Genomic DNA, 23835 nt, shown 5'->3' with positions numbered 1-23835 from the left:
CGACCTGTCCTAGGATGGTTCAGCCGTACTGACAAATCTTTCTATGCCGAAGCTTTCCAGGCATTAGTTAAACACTGCGATAAGTGTATGAATGTAGTTTCCACTCCTTGAAATTTGTTCTGTTTAAATAGCAGGTCTAAATGTAATTTTAAGGGCTTTAAAAAAAAAATTAGTTGACTCAATGATGTCAAAGAATGTTCTGATGAACGATCTTTCTATGAATGTTAAAAATAAAATCGAACTGTGTTTTATTTTTAGTTTCAGACAGAGAAGGGAAGGATTGCAACCCTTGACATTTTTTTATTGCCATCTGTGCCCCAATTAGGCTGATTTACTCTCTGCGTGACAATGACAAAGTCAGAAAGTTGATGAGAAATCCAAAAGTTTAGAGTTGTTGTCTGAACAAGAGGCAAAAATGAATCTATCCATGGAGTCACCTGCTCAGGTGACAACTAAGAGGGGATTTCCTTTTACTTTGTAGAGATTCCATTTTACTTCCTGTCCATCTCCAGCACGAGAAGAAAAGAAAATCACCCCCCTAACTGACCAGGGTTTCACTCTTCCTTATTCTATCCAAAGCTGAAATAAAAAAAGTTTTGGCTCTACGATCAATTTAAATTCTGAATATAGAAAAACAATAATCATATAAAAATTACACAATTTTAAAGATAATTTGTACAGCCCACCATCTAGAGCTTATGTACAATTTTTATAAACACTTCCTCTTGCAAAATGAAAAAGAAAAACCTTTATCCACCACAATTTTGTTCGGCTCCAAACATTCAATGCAGTTTAGTGAAAATGTACTTATTTACTCTTACTTAGAGGCAACGTCAACACAGCTATTTCTTATAAAATAAGTGAATATTCGTGACAAAACTTAAATATACAGTATTTAAAACCACATTTTTAATACAATTTTGGAAACAATAGAGAAAGGTTTTTAATTTTTTTTGTGTCCCATTGGGGAGATTTTACTTCTTTTCATGAAGCACAGAAAGTGAGAGATGGTTGTTTCAAATAAAAAAAATCCCCTCTTAGACAGTTGTTACAAAAAAAAAAAAAAAGCTTCCTCATTGGGAGATTCCCTATCTATTCTTGCTCTGGTGACATCTCATAACTTTGTATTATCCCTTATTTTCACTCCCACCAGGACAAGCAAAGAGAAAATAAATCTCCCTAGTGGGGACACAGCAATAAACACCAGAAATGGGTTCTAACCCATCCTTACTCTATCCAAATTCAGTATAACTCAAGGCAAATCTTTTTAGATTTGAAAACAGTGGCAAGGGGTTAGAACCACGGTCAGGTTTCAATTACTGTTTGTGTCTCCGTTAGGGAGATTCACTCTCTTTAATTGTCTTGATCATCAATGTCACTGAGAATGAAAGTGAAGGGAAACCCAAACTGCCACCAGAACAGGAATAGATGTGAAATCTTCCAATGGGGACGCTTTCTTGGAGAGGACATGTCTCACATTGGAAGTAGCTCCTCTTAATTCTTGTTGTGACTACGGGACAAGAAGTCAAGGGAAATCTCCCTAAAGAGACGTGGATGGGAAAAATGGTTCACTACTCTATCAAAAATGGAAAAAAAATGTTCCTGCCCAATACCACAGTGAACTGGAGAACACATTAATGCACTTACCGAATGTTGCATTCACATATATAGAGCCCATGGCAGTAAGCTGCGTCACTGAGTTACTGGCCACACATGTGTAAGTCCCCTCATTCTCAGCCTTCTCTTGAGCTACCTCAAGCTGGCTCTGCTCTTGTTTTATATCTGTCCCATTTAGTCTCCAATGGTAGGTGGCTGGTGGGACAGAATCAGCAGAACATTCTAATAAAATGACGGAATTTGAAGGTGACTTGGATTTTACTTTCACGTTTTCTGGGCCATCTGAAATAACAAAAAACTCTGGTATCAGAACAACAGGACTGAAGAAGGAAACACGTTGAAGTAAAATGCTTAACTATTGGAACTGGAGAAATGGAGAAATACATGCTACGCTGCCCAAGGTATGATAACAGGGGGTTCCGACCATCAGACCAGCCGTTCAACCATTCCAACTTGTTATCTAACACAAAGTGTTTTTTTTGAGAAATCACAAGCTTCCTTCTAAAATAATTGTGTTCTGAGTCCCAGGCCTGAGACAAGCATCAAGTAAAAGAAAAGTTAGAAAAGTTGGAGATCGTTATCTCTATACTTGTTCTGGATTAGTGATGCATTCTACACTGCCCAAAGGGTGATAATGAGTGTTTCCAACCATCAGAAGCAGTAAGGCTATCAAACTTCTTGGAAATCACTAGCTCCCTTCTGAAATTCCTAGTTGACTTTTGATTCACAGGCCTGGGACAAGCATGCAGCAAAGGAAAATCAGAGAAAAGTTGGAATTCCTTAGACCTATAAAACTACAACCGCTCCAGGCTGTTGCTCACTTACTTAACCGATCACTGCTCCACTGTTCTATAAGGTGCACGCCGGCCCACCAGTCATCATTAGAAAACACAAAAGAAATCCAGATGGCTGCACTTCTTAATGGGTTTATTGTAAAATATCACACATGGACATCATACAACAATGGGGGAAAGAAGAAGATGACATGCTTTGCACCCATCTGGCACTTAATCATTGCAATTAAGCGTCAGAGGGCCGTGAAACGCGTCATCTTCTTCTGTCCCGCACTATTGCATGACATCCATATGTGATATTTTAGAATAAAGCCATTATGAAGTGCAACCATTCAGATTTCCATTGTGTGTTCCTTAGATCTATACATATTCTGGATTAGTGGTGCATACAGTAGTAAAGCAAAAGCATTAACATTACCACCACAAGGCAAATCACATTTTAAGATTGAGAGTTGAGCAATGTAAGCCCACAAAGTTCTCTAATAATGGGTGTACTTCAAGTTTAACCTAAAGTCAAAAATGACTTTCAGTCTGCTAGTACCCAATGGAAATGTCATCCACTTCCCTTCTGCACTCAACTGGGTCTTTATTGAGCAGAAAAGGCTCTGACTGGCTTATTAGGCAGCCAATCAGAGCCTTTTCCCCACACAACTTAGTTTCAAATGTTAACAAATGGAAAAGCGAGACAGTGGCCACAAGGACAAAATAGAGTTTGGGGGACAAGTGGTCATATTTTGTAATAGGAGCTACATGAAAGCCTAAAAAATTAGCAGCATATAAACAGCTCATGTGATCCCAGCCTAAATCTAAGTCTGTCCACACATATTACAACGATTTTAAATTTGATAAATGTGTTCAATTTCCCATTCTTTGCTTATAATGCTGCCATGATGATGTGATTTCTTTTTTACATTTTATCTGATTTCAAAAATGATTAGCTATAACCAGTAATATATGGATTACTCTGCAAGGTTTGAAATTTAAAAATAAAAATAAAAAAAGAAAAAAGGATACCGCACATGCTGCAAACTGGTCAGAAATAACAGAAAAAGGATGTTATCTTCCATGTTTAATTAATATTCTATTCTATCCATTCTAGAAATCTATTTTTAATCAGTCAATACACACAGCAGTCATCACACCAACTGGATTGAAAAATAGATCAAAATGGCAATTCTCATGCTCAGATTGTAATATGTGTGGGCATGTTAAATAGAATTAGACACAGCCAGGTTTATGCAATAAATTAAATTTTCAGGCTTAACCTCCCTGGAGGTATTCCCGAGTGTAGCTCGGGGTAAAGTTTCAGTACCAAAAGCGGTAACCCCGAGCTACACTCAGGCTAACCATGCGGTGTTGCTCAGGGATTCCCTGCAGAGCTTACCTTGTCCTTCGCTCCCGCGATGTGTCCCCTGCAGCGTCCCCGGCCATCTCCTCCGGCCGATGCCAGCATCCGGCTTCTGTGTTCCGGTCCCTGCAAGTGTCGGGACATACGGGGGCCGGAACGGCGGCAAATTTAAACATTTTTAGAAACTGTAATTTTCTTAGAAATGATTTTGACATAGTATAACATTACTGTATCAAACCATTTCACATACATTTTGTCCCGAGTGCTTTGTCCTGTGCCCTGCCTGCATTTTTACTGTTCTTTCTGCCTGGAAACTTAGAAAAGTCCATGGCGTCCAAAAAGCGTCCCTTTTGGTCAAAAGCGGTTTTAGACCGGCTAGAGAACAGCGATAGTAAATCAGAACCACTTGCAGAATTGAGTGATAATGATTCGTGGGGGAAATTCGTCATCAGACACTGAAAACGATTTTGCGACTTTGCTCAGCGATGTGCGAACTTGGCGCTATATTTCAAATTTCAATGTTTTTGGTTTGATTATATTATTGAATTAAATGTATTATTATATTATTATTTTTTATGATTATTTATTAAATTATAATTTATGATTTTGTGTTTCAAGTTTTATCATATCCGGAATGTTTACTAGACAGATTTCAGTGAGTTATTCCTAAAAATTACAGGCCTACAATAAAAAAACAACATATTTCCATGCAAAAAAATTTACCACTTTCAGCACAGAAATATGGACATAATCAGACCGCTAGGGAGGTTAAAGTGATACTAAACCCAGGACCCCGCATTCACTATATCTGGTCTCCCCGGACCCTGCATTCACTATATCCGGTCTCCCCGCACCCTGCATTCACTATATCTGGTCTCCCAGAACCCTGCATTCACTGTATCTGGTCTCCAGGACCCTGCATTCACTATATCTGGTCTCCCAGAACCCTGCATTCACTGTATCTGGTCTCCAGGACCCTGCATTCACTATATTTGGTCTCCCACAGCACATAGAACATGGAAATGCAATTATTTTAGTAAATATAAACTGCTAAATACCGTATCTCATCAGCAGTTAGAGTAGTCTTAGGACTTCAGCAGAGCACTGATTAAAGCTTGTAGGAGGAGTTTTCTTTCTGCTCTAGGAGGATGTGAAACCTCTGACCCTCCAGACAGTGCTGATTGACCCTGTGCTGATCACATGCACCCTCCCAAGAAAAACAAAACCTCTCTAGCAACACACACCAAACTGACCATGTGCATGTGACCACAGGTTCAGTATGTATCAGGTGGTCATTGTAACAAGAAGAGGGGCAGAGAAGACAGGATCAAACAGCCTTTTTACACAATGCAGAGGATTACCCCTTAGGTTCCACAGTGAGTATAACAAGCATGCTTTACTGCAGATACAGACTGATTGTACTGTTGTGGGTTTAGTAACACTTTAAAGGAAAATTCTATATTAGTTAAAGTTCAAGCTCTCTTACATAGTGCTCTCTGTTTTTAGCCTCCAAAGTTGCTGAATCAATGATTAGAACTAGGCAGTAAAGGCAAACTGAAGATGGCTGGGTGGTCAAAAAGAATGATGCCCATTGGCCAACTGAAGGTTTATAATTTGTGGATGCTTCCCGATTCATACAGTAGTATAATGGAGGCAATTCTAAGTTTACAAGTTAATTGTGCCGTCAATGGTTTGTATGGTCAGTCTGTTTAGGGCTAACTTTTTTTTAAACAATTGTAGCTACAGTTGTGTCCAAAATTATTCAACCCCCACTGAAATTGAGTGTTTTGGCCAGTTTGACATTGCTTTTGATCATTCAGTCATCTTGCTTACATTTACATTAAAGAGGCACTTGTAGGTCAGACAAATATAACATAACAGTTATAATGAAATAACCACAAATGTCTTTTCTGTGCTCACAGCATTATCAGTTTTATTCAACCCCCAAGTGACATTCAATCTTAGTACTTAGTACAGCATCCTTTTACAGTTATAACAGCTTTTAAACGTGAAGCATAGCTTGACACAAGTGTCTTGCAGCGATCTACGGGTATCTTCGCCCATTCTTCATGGGCAAAGGCCTCCAGTTCAGTCACATTCTTAGGCTTGCGCACTGCAACTGCTTTCTTTAAGTCCCACCAGAGGTTCTCAATCGGATTTAAGTCTGGTGACTGCGATGGCCACTCCAAAATGTTCCAGCCTTTCCTCTGCAACCATGCTCTAGTGGACTTGGAGGTATGCTTGGGATCATTGTCCTGTTGAAAGGTCCAACGTCTCCCAAGCCTCAGGTGTGTGACGGACTGCATCACGTTTCCATCCAATATCTCCTGGTACTGAAGAGAATTCATGGTACCTTGCACACGCTGAAGCTTCCCTGTACCTGCAGAAGCAAAACAGCCCCAAAGCATGATTGACCCTCCACCATGCTTCACAGTAGGCAAGGTGTTCTTTTCATCATAGGCCTTGTTCTTCCTCCTCCAAACATAGCGTTGATCCATGGGCCCAAACAGTTCTAATTTTGTTTCATCAGTCCACAGAACACTATCCCACAACTTTTGTGGTTTGTCCACATGGCTTTTGGCATACTGCAGTCGACTCTTCTTATTCTTTGGAGACAGCAAGGGGGTACGCCTGGGAGTTCTGGCACGGAGGCCTTCATTACGCAGTGTGCGTCTTATTGTCTGGGCTGAAACTTCTGTACCCACATCTGACAAATCTTTTCTCAGTTCCTCAGCAGTCACACGGGGACTTCTCTCCACTCTACGCTTCAGGTAGCGCACAGCAGTCGAAGTCAGCATCTTCTTTCTGCCACGACCAGGTAGCGTTTCAACAGTGCCCTTTGCCTTGAATTTGCGAATGATGCTTCCTAAGGTGTCTCTTGGTATGTTTAACATCTTTGCAATCTTCTTATAGCCATTGCCCTTCCTGTGAAGAGAAATCACCTCTTCTCTTGTCTTCCTGGACCATTCTCTTGCCTTCACCATGTTTGTAACCACACCAGTAAATGTCTAGAAGGAGCTGAGTATCACAGTCATTTTAAAGCTGCCTAATTGGTGCTTATTATGCTTGATTGCTGCTCGGTGACATCCACAGGTGTTTTCAATACCTGATGGAAAGCACCTGTATGAACCTCTGTTCTTCAGAGTGGTAGTCTTTAAGGGGTTGAATAATTGTGGCAATGAAGAAACCACATAAGAACCATTTACTACTGTATTACATAAACAATTGATGTCATTTTAGTTGCATTTGGGTAGTTACAACGTCCTTGTAGGATTTGATTCTGAATACAATTCCAAATGTACACTATAGTCCCTAAACCCCTTTACAGCATTGGGGGTTGAATAATTTTGGACACAACTGTATACTTAACATTATAAACCTTATGCAGGATTATTTGTTAAAGAATCATATTTCCCCCTTTATTTAGTTTTATTTACTTTGTCTAAACATAGCCATGTGGAGCCAAGAATCAAAACTGGAAAGCCTTTGAGGTCTGATAGTTGCTGCCCTTCTTTATCATTAATCATAATTCTAGCAAAGCCTGACCAATTCCTGCCCCCCCCCCCAACCATTGTGCTTTGCTGTTCTCTAATGCTGGCACCCTTCTTTATTCTGATATTTTCTTTGAGTTCCCTTTCCTGAGTTAGTGACATGCAAGGATGATGAGCTGGGCGAAATTCTGCACACACACGCAATGTGGTGTAGATTACAAGAAGCCAAAGAAGGAGCTGTAACACGATTGTTGGAGCATTGACTAGACGTGTGCATTTCGTTTCATTAACCTCCTTGGCGGTCTGACTATTTCCGATTTTTTGTGCTGAAAGCGGTACATTTTTTTGCATGGAAATATGTAGTTTTTTATTGTATGCTGTAATTTTTAGGAATAACTCACTGAAATCTGTCCGAACAAGAGTCTATTAAACATCCCGGGTATGATAAAATTTGAAACATGAAATCATAAATTATAATTTAATAAATAATCATAAAAAATAATAATATAATAATAAATTTAATTCAATAATATAATCAAACCAAAAACACTGAAACTTGAAATACAGAGGCAAATTTGCACATCGCTGAGCAAAGTCGCAAAATCGTTTTCAGTGTCTGATGACGAATTTCCCCACGAATCATTATCACTCAATTCTGCAAGTGGTTCTGATTTACTATCGCTGCTCTAAAACCGCTTTTGACCGCTTTTTGGACGCCATGGACTTTTCTCACTTTCCAGGTAGAAAGAACATTCAAAATGCAGGCAGGGCGCCGGACAAAGCAGTAGGGACAAAATATATGTGAAATGCATTGAAACAGCAATGACAGCAAAAATGACATTTTTTAAAAATTTCAAATTTCCCGCCCGTACATCCCGACGTCACAGGGACCGGAACACAGAAGCCGGATGCCGGCATCGGCCGGAGGAGATGGCCGTGGACGCTGCAGGGGACACATCGTGGGAGCGAAGGACAAGGTAAGTGCTACAGGGACCCCCAGAGCAGCGCCGCATGGTAAGCCCGAGTGTAGCTTGGGGTTACCGCTTTTGGTATAGAAATTTTACCCCGAGCTACACTCGGGAATACCGCTAAGGAGGTGGTTAAGAATCTATTTGATTTTCGGAAATTCAGATGTATACGAATCTCCTAATGGACATAGTACCGGATATCAGCGAATCAAAAAAAATGTTAAAACAAAAACTAATGCATTTGTTTCATTCGGATGACGTAACATGATGCTGTAGTAGTTTGGGCCCATGGGGAAATGAATAAAATGTTTTAATTTGTTTGATAACTCAGATTTGGATAATGAATGGATATGAATTTCATTCCATTTGTTAATTCGGATGCAGCTGACGCCAGTCAATATTGTCCAATCATATCATGCCATTTCGCTTGGTGAGTTGAACCAGCGTCCAAAAATAGTGGATCCTTCCGATTTGAATCCATCTGATTCGACAATATATAGAATATATAGCAATCTTCCAGAAAAACAGCAACATTTTTCAAATCCAATTTTTGAATTTAAATAATTGATAACTGATATTGAAATTGATCATTTGAATTCGAGTAAATTTGTGATTTAAATTGAATTTGTAAATTGTCACAGTCAGTCAGTTCAGTTCCACAGTCGAATGCAATTCTTAAGTTTGAAAACTTCGGGGGCCACCAAATTTTGAATGATTTTTTCTGTTGCGTCCAAAAACATGGAATCCTTCCGATTAGTTTTGATATATGATTAATGAATCCACCCAAAATGTTGAAACTGAAAACTGATATATAGCAATCTTTCAAAAAACTGCACAATTTTTTTTTAATCCACCCAGACCAACAACTATACAAAACGAATGGCAGAGATACGAAACAAATTCCGAAAAGGAATCGGTTCAACAAAACGAATGTGATGAAACTAAATTCTTCAATGAATGAATGCATCCGAAACAGAACGAAAACTTCCGGTGTGCACATGTCTAGCAATGATTGCCGTTGTCACGTCGGCATTGTGAGTTCCTCAGAACAGAATCTCAAAGATGGTGTAAAAAAGGTAAATGGTTGCACGTGCAACACATACAGTACACTATAGAAAAATGAGGAGTTATTCCATTGCATGAAGGGTTATAAGGGTCATCCTCAACTCTAGGTACACACTAAAATTTTATAAACTCGATTTTAAAGTTTAAATTCTTTTTTTTCTGCTATATAGAATGATTGCCTTTACAGGTGAAACTAGAATTTCCAGCTTCTCAAAGTTATTGATTAACCTCTGGATTAATGTTTTCTGCAATTTTGCAGCAATTTTTCAGAGGTGACATTGAATGTCTGCAGAAGCATCAAATCTGTTTTCCCTTGAACTTCTTTTTTCCTTACTGTACTGCCTGTATCATCCCAAATTAGGAGAACATTTAGATTAACTGAATGTGTCAGCTGCATTCATATTTACTCTCTAACCCAGCCTTTCTCTACCATGGTTCCAAGGCTCAAAGGGGCTAGGGATTTCCTGAACTATGATCAGCCTCTCATTTAATGGTGCCTGCATAGTTCTGGAGCCGACACCACATGGCAGAGCCAGCTGCCTGACACCAATGATACTTTTAGCTGTCTGTAGGGGTTTCATTCTGACCACCCTTGTAAGGGAGGCATTTTTCCCACTGAATTCCAATGAATTGGTTTCAGCAGGGGTTCCTCAAGATCTGCAAATTATTTCAAGGGTTGAAAAGGATGATCAAGTCTGTTTTGACCTTTTGGACAGCACTGAAGTCATGAAACCAAATTACTGGCTAAGCACAAAAAAGTGTCAGCGTATCAAACATTTTGTTGGTTACCTTGGTAATCAGGCTACACCAAACAGGAAACTCACACATTTTGTTTCTTTATCGAAACCTATGAAAGTTGCCCGTTTCATGGTCAATGCAAGGTTTGCATTCACAATATACTATGGTGTCCGTATATGACACAGAGAATAGCTGCGATTCAGAGGATTGCAGCTATTCTCTGGTCATTCACAGTTTATGACACTCAGGAGATCAGCGGAGAACATGTTCAGCCCTTCACTGGAGATCTGTGTTCTCCCTCTAGATTCTCCAACCCAGAGCTGGAGAATCGGAGGAACCGCAAACAAAGGTGTCCATTTATGAACCAGCGGTAATAGATCGCTGCTCAATTCTCTGGCATTCTCGGAGAACACAGTTCTCCTGTGAATGCAGTTTATGAAGCAGTTCTCCGAACGAAGGGAGAATGGTCTCCAAACGCTGGAGAACGGTCTACAAACTCTGGAAAACGGCTGATTTTAATCTCGCGAGATTACAGTAAAAGATCGGTTTACTAAGCAGAGGTAAATTATCTCTGCTTAGTTTGCGGTCCCTCTGATTCTCCAGCTCTAGGCTGGAGAATCTGGAGGGAGAACACAGATCTCCAGCGAAGGGCTGACATGATCTCCTGAGTGTCATAAACTGTGAATGACCAGAGAATAGCTGAGACCGTTGAATCGCAGCTATTCTCTGTGTCATAAACGGACACCTAAACAGCAGTAATTTACCTCTGCTTAGTAAACTGATCTTTTACTGTAATCTCGTGAGATTATAGTAAAATCATCTGTTTTCCAGCGTTTGTAGACCGTTCTCCCTTCGTTCGGAGAACTGATCTACACCACTTCATAAAAGGCATTCACAGGAGAACTGTGTTCTCTGAGAATGCCGGAGAACTGAGCAGTGATCATTTACCGCTGGTTCATAAACGGACACCTAAATCCATAATATGATGACTCATAGAGAACACTGTCCACCAATCACATCATGACTTTTGCACCAGTTCATGTCAAAATCTAATGATTTTACTGAAGATCCAACATTTTGGAAGCAGCCCCAGAGTTACCTTCTAACATGTGTCAAGGTACCCAAAAGGGTACACATACTCCAGTTTGAGAACCATTGAATTAAATTAACAAATAACTCTGGTCCTCCTTTAACAGCATGAAGTCAGCATTCTCTATTTGTCCTGGTGTCCACTGTCATTGAGACAAAGGGAAAATCTAAAATGTTGGGGTTGTCCCCACAGCAAGAGGTGGGTGTAAATCTTTCAATGGGGTCAAAAGTTCTCGGGACAACATTCTAAGATGGGAATATTCTTACTTTTGTTAATTTTTTCTTACTTTTTGTGATATTCCCAAGATAGAGAGAGGAGGGTATTCTACCCACTGGAAAACATGTGACAAATAATTACCTGTTAGAGATTTTAGCCCTTTCCTACTATTCAAAGCCATAAAGTGCAGACTATACGCACACTTTAAACTAACAAGGTGGCAAATGATGTTCAGAACTGACATATACCAAAGATTATTATATTTGTAGGAAATAGTTACAAATATTCAGTATATAATAGCATACAGTATAGAAAAACAGACTTACATGCTACGGCTATTGTAACGGGATCACTGTTCTCTGTACTGACAGGGTTACTAGCCTGGCATCTATAATCTCCTGAGTCTGAGCGATTAATCCTGGAGAAGGAGACAGTCCTGTTATCTTGAGATAGAGTGGCCCCAGAAGGGAGAGGGGCTCCTGAGGGGAACCTGCTCCATAATATTCTCTCTGCATTAGTAGAGGTACAGGTGAGGGTGACTGAAACATTTTCTTTGGGAAGCAAGGAAGAAGCTGTGATATTAGGTTTGCCAACCATGTCTGTAGATGGAGGAAGATATGGACAATTAACAGAGTTCACATAGGTCACACACTGGTCATAATTTAAAATAAACAGGTTTTCATAAACATGTTTCCAATACCAATCCATAAATATGCTATTCCACATTACATGGTTTGGATTATCTTTCAAAGCAAACCTCTGCTTTGCCCATGCATGGCTAAAAAAAACATGTGTTCTCAAAAGTCCACATCTTGCTTAACTTGCTTAATTATCCTTCTTTTGTGCCCCCATCGTTTCATTCAGCCACCAGGAGCTGAAAATAATACAAGGTTCTTTCAGGAAGGGGTACATGTGACCACTCTTCTTCCCTTAATGTGATAGCGCCAATGTTGGTGATAGGTCCAGCACTGTCACATGGGGTTGCGTACAGGCTGTCCTTTGTAAGCTCTGACAAGAGCAAATTAGTTCTTGGAATCCTGTCCTAACAACTCAAAGCTGAGGTGGCAGAAGATTGAAATAAAGACAATGTAAACCAAAAAATGAAAATTTTATACACTGCAGCTTACATCTCTTTATGTGGTGGCTGAATAATTTTTTTCAGGCTTTTTCATTTTATTTTCAGCAGCTAATCCTGTGAATAACACCCTTTCCGTTCCTTCATGTCTAAACTTTTTACATAAGTACATAGGTAAAAAAAAATAATACACAAGCAGAAGTTAAATTTGGTGAGAATCAAATGTTAAAATGAGATACAAAGATAAAAAGCAGATGCAGTGGAAAGAAAAGTTGATACGTGCCTTAAACCTCCTACATACATCTCTGCTTTTCTTTCTTTCTTTTTTTAAATTTTTTTTTCTACAAAAAAAAAAAAAGAAACCGAGAAAAGAAAAAAAAAAGCAAAAAAAAAACAAATAAAACCACTCCACAAATATCCACACTCACAAAAACACATGCACCTCATAGAGCATCTCCTTTAATCACCATTTTATAAAATTTATCTTGAAATATCAACCTGTTATCTATTCTATAAAAGATCTCAAAATAAACTCATAAACTCAACCCAAGGGGACCAAACTGACAGATACTTATGATAACATTCATGTATAGATGCTGTCAGTTCTTCGAATCTCTTTATTCTATTTATTTCATCTATCCACTCCTTAATAGCAGGGAGAACTTGAGTATTCCAATATCTTGGTATTACTGTACGTGCCGCAGAAAATAGAAAACACGACAGTCCTCTTTTTGATGCTCTCTCAGAATCTGGAAATATAGTTAATTATGCCATTTCTGGGTCATCTGATAAGAAGTGCCATTAATATGTGAGCAAATCCGGAATAATAATTCCCAGAATGGTTTGATCCTAGAACAGGACCACCATATATTTGTGATTGTGCCTACATCCTCCTCACAACGCCAACATTTTTCTGGATAGGTCTTATGTATTCCCACTGTATATCTGTACCACCTTGTTAGCATTTTATCATTTTTCTCTTGAATGGAAGTTGAAATACTAGATTTGAATGTTAGCCTAAAACATACGTCTTTGCTAACTGATTTGATAGGGGTTATTTACTAAAACTGGAGAGTGCAAAATCTGGTGCAGATGTGCATAGAAATCAAACAACTTCCAGGTTTTATTGCCAAAGCTTAATTGAGCAAGTTGAAGTTAGAGGCTAATTGACTACAATGCACAGCTGCACTAGATTCTGAGTGCTCCAATTTTAGTAAATCTACCCCCATGCAAGAGGAGAAATGTCAGGCTGCAAGTTCCATTGGAACACTTTGTCTGGGCTGTTGGAACTATCATTAATGCCCTTGCATATGATATCTATGTGCCCATCAGGACTTTTATCTGTGGGAACTTGGTGGAATTCAGTTCCACCACCTCTGACTCGTGCCCTCTGCTCCCTGCTCATCACTATAATTTGTAAACACAGAAGTTTGGCAATAACGCATGGGGGATGCATAGATTCCACCTCTTATAATGGATCATTTGTTTTCACTTCAATTTTCCATTAAGGAGTCACTCAGGCAGCTTAACAAAAAAAAATAAAGGCGCTAATAGTGTAAAACCATATGACCAATTCATCCTCCATCCTACATTCATCCTCCAGGTAAAAATCTACTCACAAACATCCAAATATCATTGCCCTTCAAAACCACAAATATGGACCGTCAGGTAGAACCCCACTCCTCAGCTGAGTGATCGGCGTCTCACCCGGTCTGTACCTCTATAACTTTCACTGCGTCACTTCCAAGGGGCCCTGATGTCACTACCAGTTGCCGTTCAGTCAAATTCTGCCTGTTGGTCCTGTGCCTGATACCCAGCCTGAGGGTCATGTGCCTGCTTCACAGCCTGATGGTCCTCTGCCTGCTGCCCAGCCTGATTGTGCCGTGTTTGCTGCCCAACATGCCTCTAATGATCCGGTGCATGATGTCCAGCCTACTTCTGATGGTCTGCTTCTGATAACCAGCCTGCCTCGGATGGTCCGCTGCCTGATGACCAACCGGCCTCAGATGGCCCGTTGCCTGATGACCAGCCTGCCTCTGATGGTCCGCTGCCATGTGAATTTATATTGTTTTTTTATTCACTTTAATAAATCACATTATTTATACCATACTGGTGTTCTCTATGCAAGTCCACACACTTCTGGTCATGCCTGTTTCACAAGATACCAACACTCGGTATCCTTAACAAAGACCATATATATTGAGGTTTCAAACTTGGAAATCCTAGTCATACTGTATATATTACCAAACTAAGCAGGAATAAAGCAGAACTGTGAGAAGAATAAAATAATACACTGTTTACTATAGAGAGTAGGTCTATACCAAATGTAAAACATGTTAGCTTTAATGGTAACAGAATCACCAAAGGTGCAACAAGGGCACCTTAACAATGGATAAGTCTAAACCCCTGGAGCTACACTGATTCTAGTGCACTGAGGTGGCCTTGCTAGGTCCAGGGGCAGACTGACCATGAGATGCCCCTGGTACCTTTTTTATAGGCTTTTTTGAGTTTGAGCAAGGACACAGGGGCCCCATGATCCCCTATTGCCCGGGGGCCCCATGAGTCAGTCCGCCCCTGGCTAGGTCCAAATCTGCCCAAACATCCCCAAATAAAGTGTAGATGATAGCAATTGTGCAAATTGAGGTGGATAAGAGGGGCAGTCTCTAGTTAGTTACTTCTATCCTTGGGACCCTTAATGGTGGTGCACTGCTGGTGAAGGTTGAGTGTCTTAGCCTGCATTCAGTTTCCAAAAAGAGATCCCACTTCTTGCAGGTGTGATTGGTAGAGCTGGTTCAAAGACGACGATGAATGGTAACAAAAGGCGGGAAAGGTTCCAAATTAAAGTCAGTTCTGGGATTTTGGGACAATTACAGTATCAGTAGATATTATGATGACAGCCTGTGGTGGGTTTTAGTTGTGGAGCAGTAACCCAGGGAATGAAAGGATAAGGCTATGCTAGAGAATTAGAAGACTCAGTTCCTCCTGTACAGTGCGTGTAATGGGTGAAGAATGCTCACACCAGTCCTGCGTTTCGGCCTTGGATGCCAGTGGTGGAAGGGCCCCTCAAGGATCGATCCACTGACTTGAGCTCCGCACAGGAAGGCTAGTGATCCAGCTGATGACCAGTCAACATGTTTGCTTTCCCCGGTACAAGCTGGTATATATGGGCAATAGATGTAGCTATCATCTCTCTTTCTCTCTTGGTAAAGCTGCTAACCAGGCCACACTTGTGGCAGAGTTCCTGCTGTGCTCAACACAGTAGTCCAGATGTCTGTACTCTTCCCTGTCCTAGGGCCAACTGTCTCGAACCTTCCCTGGCAGTCCACCATGAGCCTCTCCACTCCTCCCTTGATCACATGGCTCCCTGGCAACTGTAGTTTCCTTTCAGCCCTGGAGTAACGCCGCCATACACTGAAACTACATTTCCCACAATACTTTCCATCAGCATCTCATCCCCTATAGTCTGATGCTGCCCAATCAATGAAGGGCACATAACCATGCCTGGGCTTGTTCTTACAGTGGTAGTCTTTAAGGTTTGTTTTCGCTTTTGTCAGCACCTGCCCACACATACAGTATATATTTTCTTTGTTTTTACAAGTAGGAACATAAAATACACCTAATGCCATGGGTGCATAAAAGTTTAATAAAAGAGTAAAGATTTTCTATATGCAGTAAAATAAAAATAAAAAACATCAGGCCATGATGTATAAGTCCTAAAAATTCTAATAAAATTGCTCCAAAACCATTACAGCTTATCTTTAAAGTGACAGAGTCATTAAAAATTAAAATGGCAATAAATATATTACTTGCAAAGAAAACAGCAAAGTTCTATTCACACCTGTGCGACTCCAAAGTCACACAATTTCATTGAGTAATTTTGGAGTGCAACTTTGATCTGACTTTACACTCTCTGAACCATCAAATCAGTGCAGGCAAATTTTTTTTAAATCACTGTGACTTTAAGTTGCACCGATCTGAGTGGGTGCCATTGAACAGAATGGGCTGCGACTTGTCGTGTCCAAAACGCAACAAATATGAATGGGGCCTAAAAAGGTACCTCTTCTGCTGCTCATACCTCTGAGCACTGCTGTGATAAAGGGGAATGGCTGATTCATAGTCGTTCATCTTTTCACTGACTTCTACATTACCACAGGACACTGTAGTTCTGTAGGGGCTGATGGGAGTAATCACGGAGTGAAGCAAGGGACCCAGTAAATAAACAATCCCATAAGTTTCTGTTTGTAAAGAGACTTCAGGTGGCAGTTTCTGTTTATCACAGGAGTTTTTTGTTGGTATGGGTGACGATAGAGGTATTTACTATGTTCATTACGGGGAAAGTGTACTATTACGTAGACAGGTTCCTTTAAACAGTAAAGTAGCAAATCAGACCAAAAAAACAATCTCTGAACCTGACTATCTACAGTATAAATGCAAAATCATAAAAAATAAGTGTTATGTCTTATGTGGCAAGGTGAAAAAAAACTCCCTTTACATTGAACGTCAGTGGTGTCTCTTACGTTGAACGTCAGTGGTGTCTCTTACGTTGAACGTCAGTGGTGTCTCTTACGTTGAACGTCAGTGGTGTCTCTTACGTTGAACGTCAGTGGTGTCTCTTACGTTGAACGTCAGTGGTGTCTCTTACGTTGAACGTCAGTGGTGTCTCTTACGTTGAACGTCAGTGGTGTCTCTTACGTTGAACGTCAGTGGTGTCTCTTACGTTGAACGTCAGTGGTGTCTCTTACGTTGAACGTCAGTGGTGTCTCTTACGTTGAACGTCAGTGGTGTCTCTTACGTTGAACGTCAGTGGTGTCTCTTACGTTGAACGTCAGTGGTGTCTCTTACGTTGAACGTCAGTGGTGTCTCTTACGTTGAACGTTAGTGGTGTCTCTTACGTTGAACGTCAGTGGTGTCTCTTACGTTGAACGTCAGTGGTGTCTCTTACGTTGAACGTCAGTGGTGTCTCTTACGTTGAACGTCAGTGGTGTCTCTTACGTTGAACGTCAGTGGTGTCTCTTACGTTGAACGTCAGTGGTGTCTCTTACGTTGAACGTCAGTGGTGTCTCTTACGTTGAACGTCAGTGGTGTCTCTTACGTTGAACGTCAGTGGTGTCTCTTACGTTGAACGTCAGTGGTGTCTCTTACGTTGAACGTCAGTGGTGTCTCTTACATAGGACGTCAGTGGTGTCTCTTACATAGAACGTCAGTGGTGTCTCTTACATTGAACGTCAGTGGTGTCTCTTACATTGAACGTCAGTGGTGTCTCTTACATTGAACGTCAGTGGTGTCTCTTACATTGAACGTCAGTGGTGTCTCTTACATAGAACGTCAGTGGTGTCTCTTACGTTGAACGTCAGTGGTGTCTCTTACGTTGAACGTCAGTGGTGTCTCTTACATAGAACCTCAGTGGTGTCTCTTACATAGAACGTCAGTGGTGTCTCTTACATAGAACCTCAGTGGTGTCTCTTACATAGAACCTCAGTGGTGTCTCTTTCATTGAACCTCAGTGGTGTCTCTTACATAGAACGTCAGTGGTGTCTCTTACATTGAACGTCAGTGGTGTCTCTTACATTGAACGTCAGTGGTGTCTCTTACATTGAACGTCAGTGGTGTCTCTTACATTGAACGTCAGTGGTGTCTCTTACATAGAACGTCAGTGGTGTCTCTTACATAGAACGTCAGTGGTGTCTCTTACATTGAACGTCAGTGGTGTCTCTTACATTGAACGTCAGTGGTGTCTCTTACATTGAACGTCAGTGGTGTCTCTTACATTGAACGTCAGTGGTGTCTCTTACATTGAACGTCAGTGGTGTCTCTTACATTGAACGTCAGTGGTGTCTCTTAAGCCTATGATAATGCCACAAAAATGAGTAACAAGAATACATTTGAGGTCCTTTCTGGAAATTTAAACTTAGGTAGTATTTTTTAGTATGAATTCCATTACTGAGGAGTTTACACAGAAAATTTCCCTTGGATTAAATACTTTGTATATACAGTAGATCAGGGGCGGACTGACCATATGGAAACTCGGGCACTGCCCGAGGGCCCGGGGTCAGTAGGGGGCCCCATTAGATGCCCCTGGTACCTTTTTCATAGGCTTTTTTGAGTTTGGGCAAGGACACAGGGGCCCCATGGTCCCCTATTGCCCAGGGGCCCCATGAGTTGTCAGTCCGCCCCTGCAGTAGATTATGGCAAAGTCTTGGTGGTCTCAAAGATCTATATACTTGTATTCCTTCCCTGTAATGAGTATTCATTGCTCTTTAGACAGATTTAATGATGCAGCCTCTGCCTCAAGCTCCAAATAATTTTATGATATTCACTGCTCAAAAAAAATTAAAAGAACACATTGAAAATACATCAGATCTCAATGGGGAAGAATCTCCTGCTGGATATCTATACTGATATGGACTGGGGAATGTGTTAGGAAAGTAAGGATGCCGCATCGTTTGATGGAAATGACAATTATATCAGTCTACAGAGGACTGAATTCAAAGACACCCCGAAAATCAAAGTGAAAAAATTATGCAGAAGGCTAATCTATTTTACTGAAATTTCATTGCTGTAACTCAGAATGGTCCTCAGTAGTTTGTATGGCCCCCACATACTTGTATACATGCCTGACAACATCGGGGGAGGCTCCTAATGAGACCACGGCTGGTGTCCTGGGACATTTCCTCCCAGATCTGGACCAGGACATCACTGAGCTCCTGGACAGTCTGAGGTGCAACCTGGTGGCGTCGGATGGACCGAAACATGATATCCCAGAGGTGTTCTATTGGATTTAGGTCAGGCTAGCATGGGGGCCATTCAATGGTATCAATTCCTTCATCCTCTAGGAACTGCCTGCATACTCTCACCACATGAGGCCGGGCATTGTCGTGCACCAGGAGGAACCCAGGATCCACTGCGCCATCGTAAGATCTGACAATGGGTCCAATGATGTCATCCCGATACCTAATGGAAGTCAGGGTGCCATTGTCTAGCCTGTAGAGGTCTGTGCGTCCCTCCATGGATATGCCTCCCGAGACCATCACTGACCCACCACCACACAGCACAGCCATCCACAGCAGTGTGATTATAGTGAAGCACACTGACACCGCCCCCTAGTAAACACCCCCTGTACACAGTTCACCCTTTGATTGCCTCTCATGTTAACCCCTTCCTGCCCAGTGCCATTAGTAGTGTCAGTGCTTTTGTTTTTAGCACTGATCACTATATTGGTGTCACTGGGGATGTCAGTGACACCAAGTCAGTTCCCCCCAGTGTCAGAATGTCCGCAGCAGTCCTGCTATATGTAGCTGATCGCCACCATTACTAGTAAAATGTAAAAAAAAAAAAAAAAAGCCCAGTATATATACCGCCATTTGTAAACACTATAACTTTCACATAAACCAATTAATTTACACGTAAAATACATTTTGGCCTAAATTTATGACAAAATTTGATTTTAAACATTTTTTTACTGGACATGTTTAGTAGTAAAATGTCAAAAATATAGTTTTTTCTCAAAATTGTCTGCTTTTTTTTCATAGCGCAAAAAATAAAAACTGCACAGGTGCTCAAATACCACCAAAAGAAAGTTCTATTTGTGGGGATAAAAAGGACATAAATTTCATTTGGGTGCAGTGTTGCATTACCATGCAATTGTCGGTTAAAATAACGCAGAGCCATAATGCAAAAAAATAGCCTGGTCAGGAAGGGGGGTAAATCCTCAGGAGGGCTAGTGGTTAATTTATCTTCATAGATTTCTTGAGGGAGATTGTTGATAAATATTTCTGTCCTTAGTGGAGGAGCTTCTCCAACCCAGTCTGCAGGAGGGCCACCATATTTCCTCTTATTATTAACCTGTACAAGATTAATATTACACCTTTCCATCCACTCAAGAAGGGAAGATTTATTGTTTTTATCCAGAGAATTAATCCCAGCCTCGCTCTCAGCGTTCATCACGTTATTATCCATCATCACAGAATGGTCCGCTCTCTCCATGTGATCAGACACTGAACTGAGCTCCCCTCCAAGCTCCGACCAGGAGAAGCAGACAAATCCCCAGTCTCCTCAATAGACTCTGCTGTGGACTAGCATACCGAGGTACAAGACTGTCTTCCTTTGGTGATTGAGGCACACAACTCAGCAATACCTTGTAGTGATACCTCCTCCATGGGCCATAATCAGTGGGTAGAAGGCTAGCCCCTAGTCCCCTCCAAAAGCCCTTTTCCTGGTTGGGTCTGTCACAACGGCATATACAGGTTCCAAGAAAACGTTGTCTTTACAGGACTGAGATTGAGCTCTGCAGTCACTTTTGCAGTAGTTTTCTTGTTCCAGATCACAATCCTGCGCTATGTTCTTTTCTCTCTTTTGGTCGGCTGACCATGTCAGATGATGCTTATCAGACTACGTTTTCCTGGAAACTGTATATGCCGTCATAACCTTTGACACTGTACCTTGTGACATAGCAAATAAATTGGCAACTTCAGTTGCAGAGGCACCAGCTAAGCGGCACCAACAATTTACCTTCTTTGAAGCTCAGTAAGCTCTGACATGACTCCGTATTACTTGCAGTGCACGCAGTGGATTATGAAAGTGAGGCTTTCCACCTGTTAGCTATGTGTCTCATCACACAGCGGAAGCAATATAATGTTACATCACTTCTGTTCTCAACGTAAAACATGTCACTTTCACACCTGCAAATCATGTAGTGTTTCCATTTATCTTCCAGTTATCTAACGCTTGTATATATGTACAGTGGGGATCGAAAGTTTGGGCACCCCAGCTAAAAATTTGTATTAATGTGCATAAAGAAGCCAAGGAAAGATGGAAAAATCTCCAAAAGGCATCAAATTACAGATTAGACATTCTTATAATATGTCAACAAAAGTTAGATTTTATTTCCATCATTTACACTTTCAAAATAACAGAAAACAAAAAAATGGCGTCTGCAAAAGTTTGGGCACCCTGCAGAGTTAATATCTTGTACTGTATATATCATGTTTCACATGACTGTCATATGCCTTTCAGTGTTCTCTGTATTTTTTCTCTGCTCCTCCCTTTCCTTTGGTTTAATTCATGCTGTATAGATAGCCCACCCCTTTCCCAGTAATGCATTTCAGCTTCTAGCCTCATGTCATGAAGCAGATCACATTATGACCTTTTGACCTATCCGATGTTCATTGTTGTAAGATTCTCTCAGTTTATGGAATAAACATCACAAGATCGACAAGGTGTCATCTGATCGAGTCACTGCCTGTGTTATTCAACTAAGATTGGAGTTATCGCTATCTCATCACAACTGTAAGTTACAGAGATCACACCTTCAATGCTTAGATTGGAGAGACAGAAAATATATATATATATATATATATATATATATATATATATATAATTTTCATATATAACATATAAACATTCTGCAGTATTCCAAACGAGCTGTTTATAGCAAGATAAATAAATCTCCACTGACAACATATTTACTGATCATGGCATGATAACAAGTGCTTGCTGTAGCTCTACTTGAATCCAGTTTAAATCTATAGACTATGAAGAACAGCTGGTAAGCACTGTACAAGTATCCAACTGCACCAATATGTAAGTCCAATGGAGAAAGGCAGCAATAGAAACTTGACAAGGGGATCTAAACCCATCCCAACACTATCCAAGGCTAAGACAAAAAGGTTTTCCTAAAGATAGCCTTTCAATGCTCATTTTTTCTAGGGGGTGATGGATAAGGAGAATTCCTTATTCCTATGCTGTCTCCTCTGCTATCCCATGCTCCCTGAAAGTGGGCTGGTCCCTTGATATTCTTATGTACAAGGGTTCTTTAAAAAGTTTATGCACTTTTTTAACTCTATTAAGAATTTCAAAAACAGTGACAACTCTGCAAAATCAGCCAGCTTGCCAGACAGACTAGTCCAGGGGTCTGCAACCTTTAAGACATAAAGAGCCACTTGGACCCGTTTCCGAGAGGGAAAAAAAGACTGGGAGCCGCAAAACCATTGCAACATTTAAAACAAATCCGACACTGCATATATTGCGAAAAGCGCTCTGGTCATGAAGGGGGTTTAAGGGCCCAGTAAGCAAAGGGTTAATCAGGGCCACAGTGTATCGTCATAATCACAATCATAGCCTTAGGTCAGTGGTGGGCAACCTTTTTTTCAACTGAGCCAAATCTCGCCAAAACCACGATTGAAATTTATTTTGAGAGCCACATTTTTAAAACTGAAAATACATCCCCCATATAGTAATTCATCCCCCATATAGTAATTCATCCCCCATAGTAATTCATCCCCCATATAGTAATTCATCCCCCCTATAGTAATTCATCCCCCCTATAGTAATTCATCCCCCATATAGTAATTCATCCCCCCTATAGTAATTCATCCCCCCTATAGTAATTCATCCCCCCTATAGTAATTCATCCCCCCTATAGTAATTCATCCCCCATATAGTAATTCATCCCCCATATAGTAATTCATCCCCCATAGTAATTCATCCTCCATATAGTAATTCATCCCCCATAGTAATTCATCCCCCATATAGTAATTCATCCCCCCTATAGTAATTCATCCCCCCTATAGTAATTCATCCCCCATATTAATTCATCCCCCATATTAAGTCCCCAAGTCCCCCCTGTGTCAATTCACTTACCTTTGCTCCGCGCGTTCCTCTCGCCGTGTTCCCGCGCCGTTCCGGTGTAGCATGAAAATCTGTCTCCTATGAGGATCTGTCCCCCTCGACGTATCTGCGCATGTGCCAGTTTCAAGCATTAGCAGCCGATCGGCGATCTCCGACACATGCGCAGATACGTCGAGGGGGACAGATCCTCATAGGAGACAGATTTTCATGCTACACCTGTCTTCAGGGCGGACTGTGAGAGGAGCCTAGCGGGAGCCTAGCTCCGCGGGCCGGATTAAAAGGTCCGCCGGGCCGTAGTTTGCCCATTGCTGCCCTATTGCCTGTCACCTGGTGGGCAGTGTGCTCCGGAGCCGCAGCCAAGGTGAAAAAGAGCCGCATGCGGCTCTGGAGCTGCGGGTTGCCGACACCCGGACTAGTCACATGATACTCTCAGACACAACCAATTACTTCTCCTCCCGCCCTCACTGTTTCCAACGAAAATATAAAAGTGTGGAAACTTTTTGAAGACCCCTGGTACAATACAGGACCACTGGTCATAGATGATGTTGAATAGCTGTGACCAATTGAGCAATGAAAAGAAGCAGCTTCAGGGGACTGGTATTTTGAAGAGGAGGAAGCCTGCAGTGGTGGGGAATAAGGAAAATGTATCACTTTATTCAACAAGCTGTAGACAAAACCAGTTTAACCCCCTTGTAGTACAGAGGTGAGCTTAATGTGAGAGTGACTTTCTCCAGCCCAGAATCCTGCTTTAAGATGGTCTATGAAATAAAGAGGCCAGAACATCACTAGTCCAGATGTCAAAATTAA

At 41.1% G+C, this 23835-nt stretch overlaps 1 protein-coding gene across 1 annotated transcript in view; it reads right to left on the bottom strand.

Moving 5' to 3' along the window:
• The window catches only part of LOC149443891 (cell adhesion molecule CEACAM8-like), a 96151-nt gene that overhangs the window by 52949 nt on the left and 19367 nt on the right, over positions 1–23835 (bottom strand). The window contains exons 3-4 of the mRNA XM_089655221.1: positions 11654–11926; positions 1648–1899 (exon numbers count right to left, since the gene is read on the bottom strand). Coding sequence (XP_089511347.1) covers positions 1648–1899; positions 11654–11926 — 525 coding nt within the window. The remainder of the gene's footprint in view (positions 1–1647; positions 1900–11653; positions 11927–23835) is intronic.

Source organism: Staurois parvus, unplaced genomic scaffold (assembly GCF_062004578.1).
Source record: "Staurois parvus isolate SC_StPar_1 unplaced genomic scaffold, SC_StPar_1.0 ptg000827l, whole genome shotgun sequence".
NCBI classification, from domain to species: domain Eukaryota; kingdom Metazoa; phylum Chordata; class Amphibia; order Anura; family Ranidae; genus Staurois; species Staurois parvus.
Note: the sequence above shows the minus strand (reverse complement) of the source record. Positions and strands in the feature narration are given on the sequence as shown.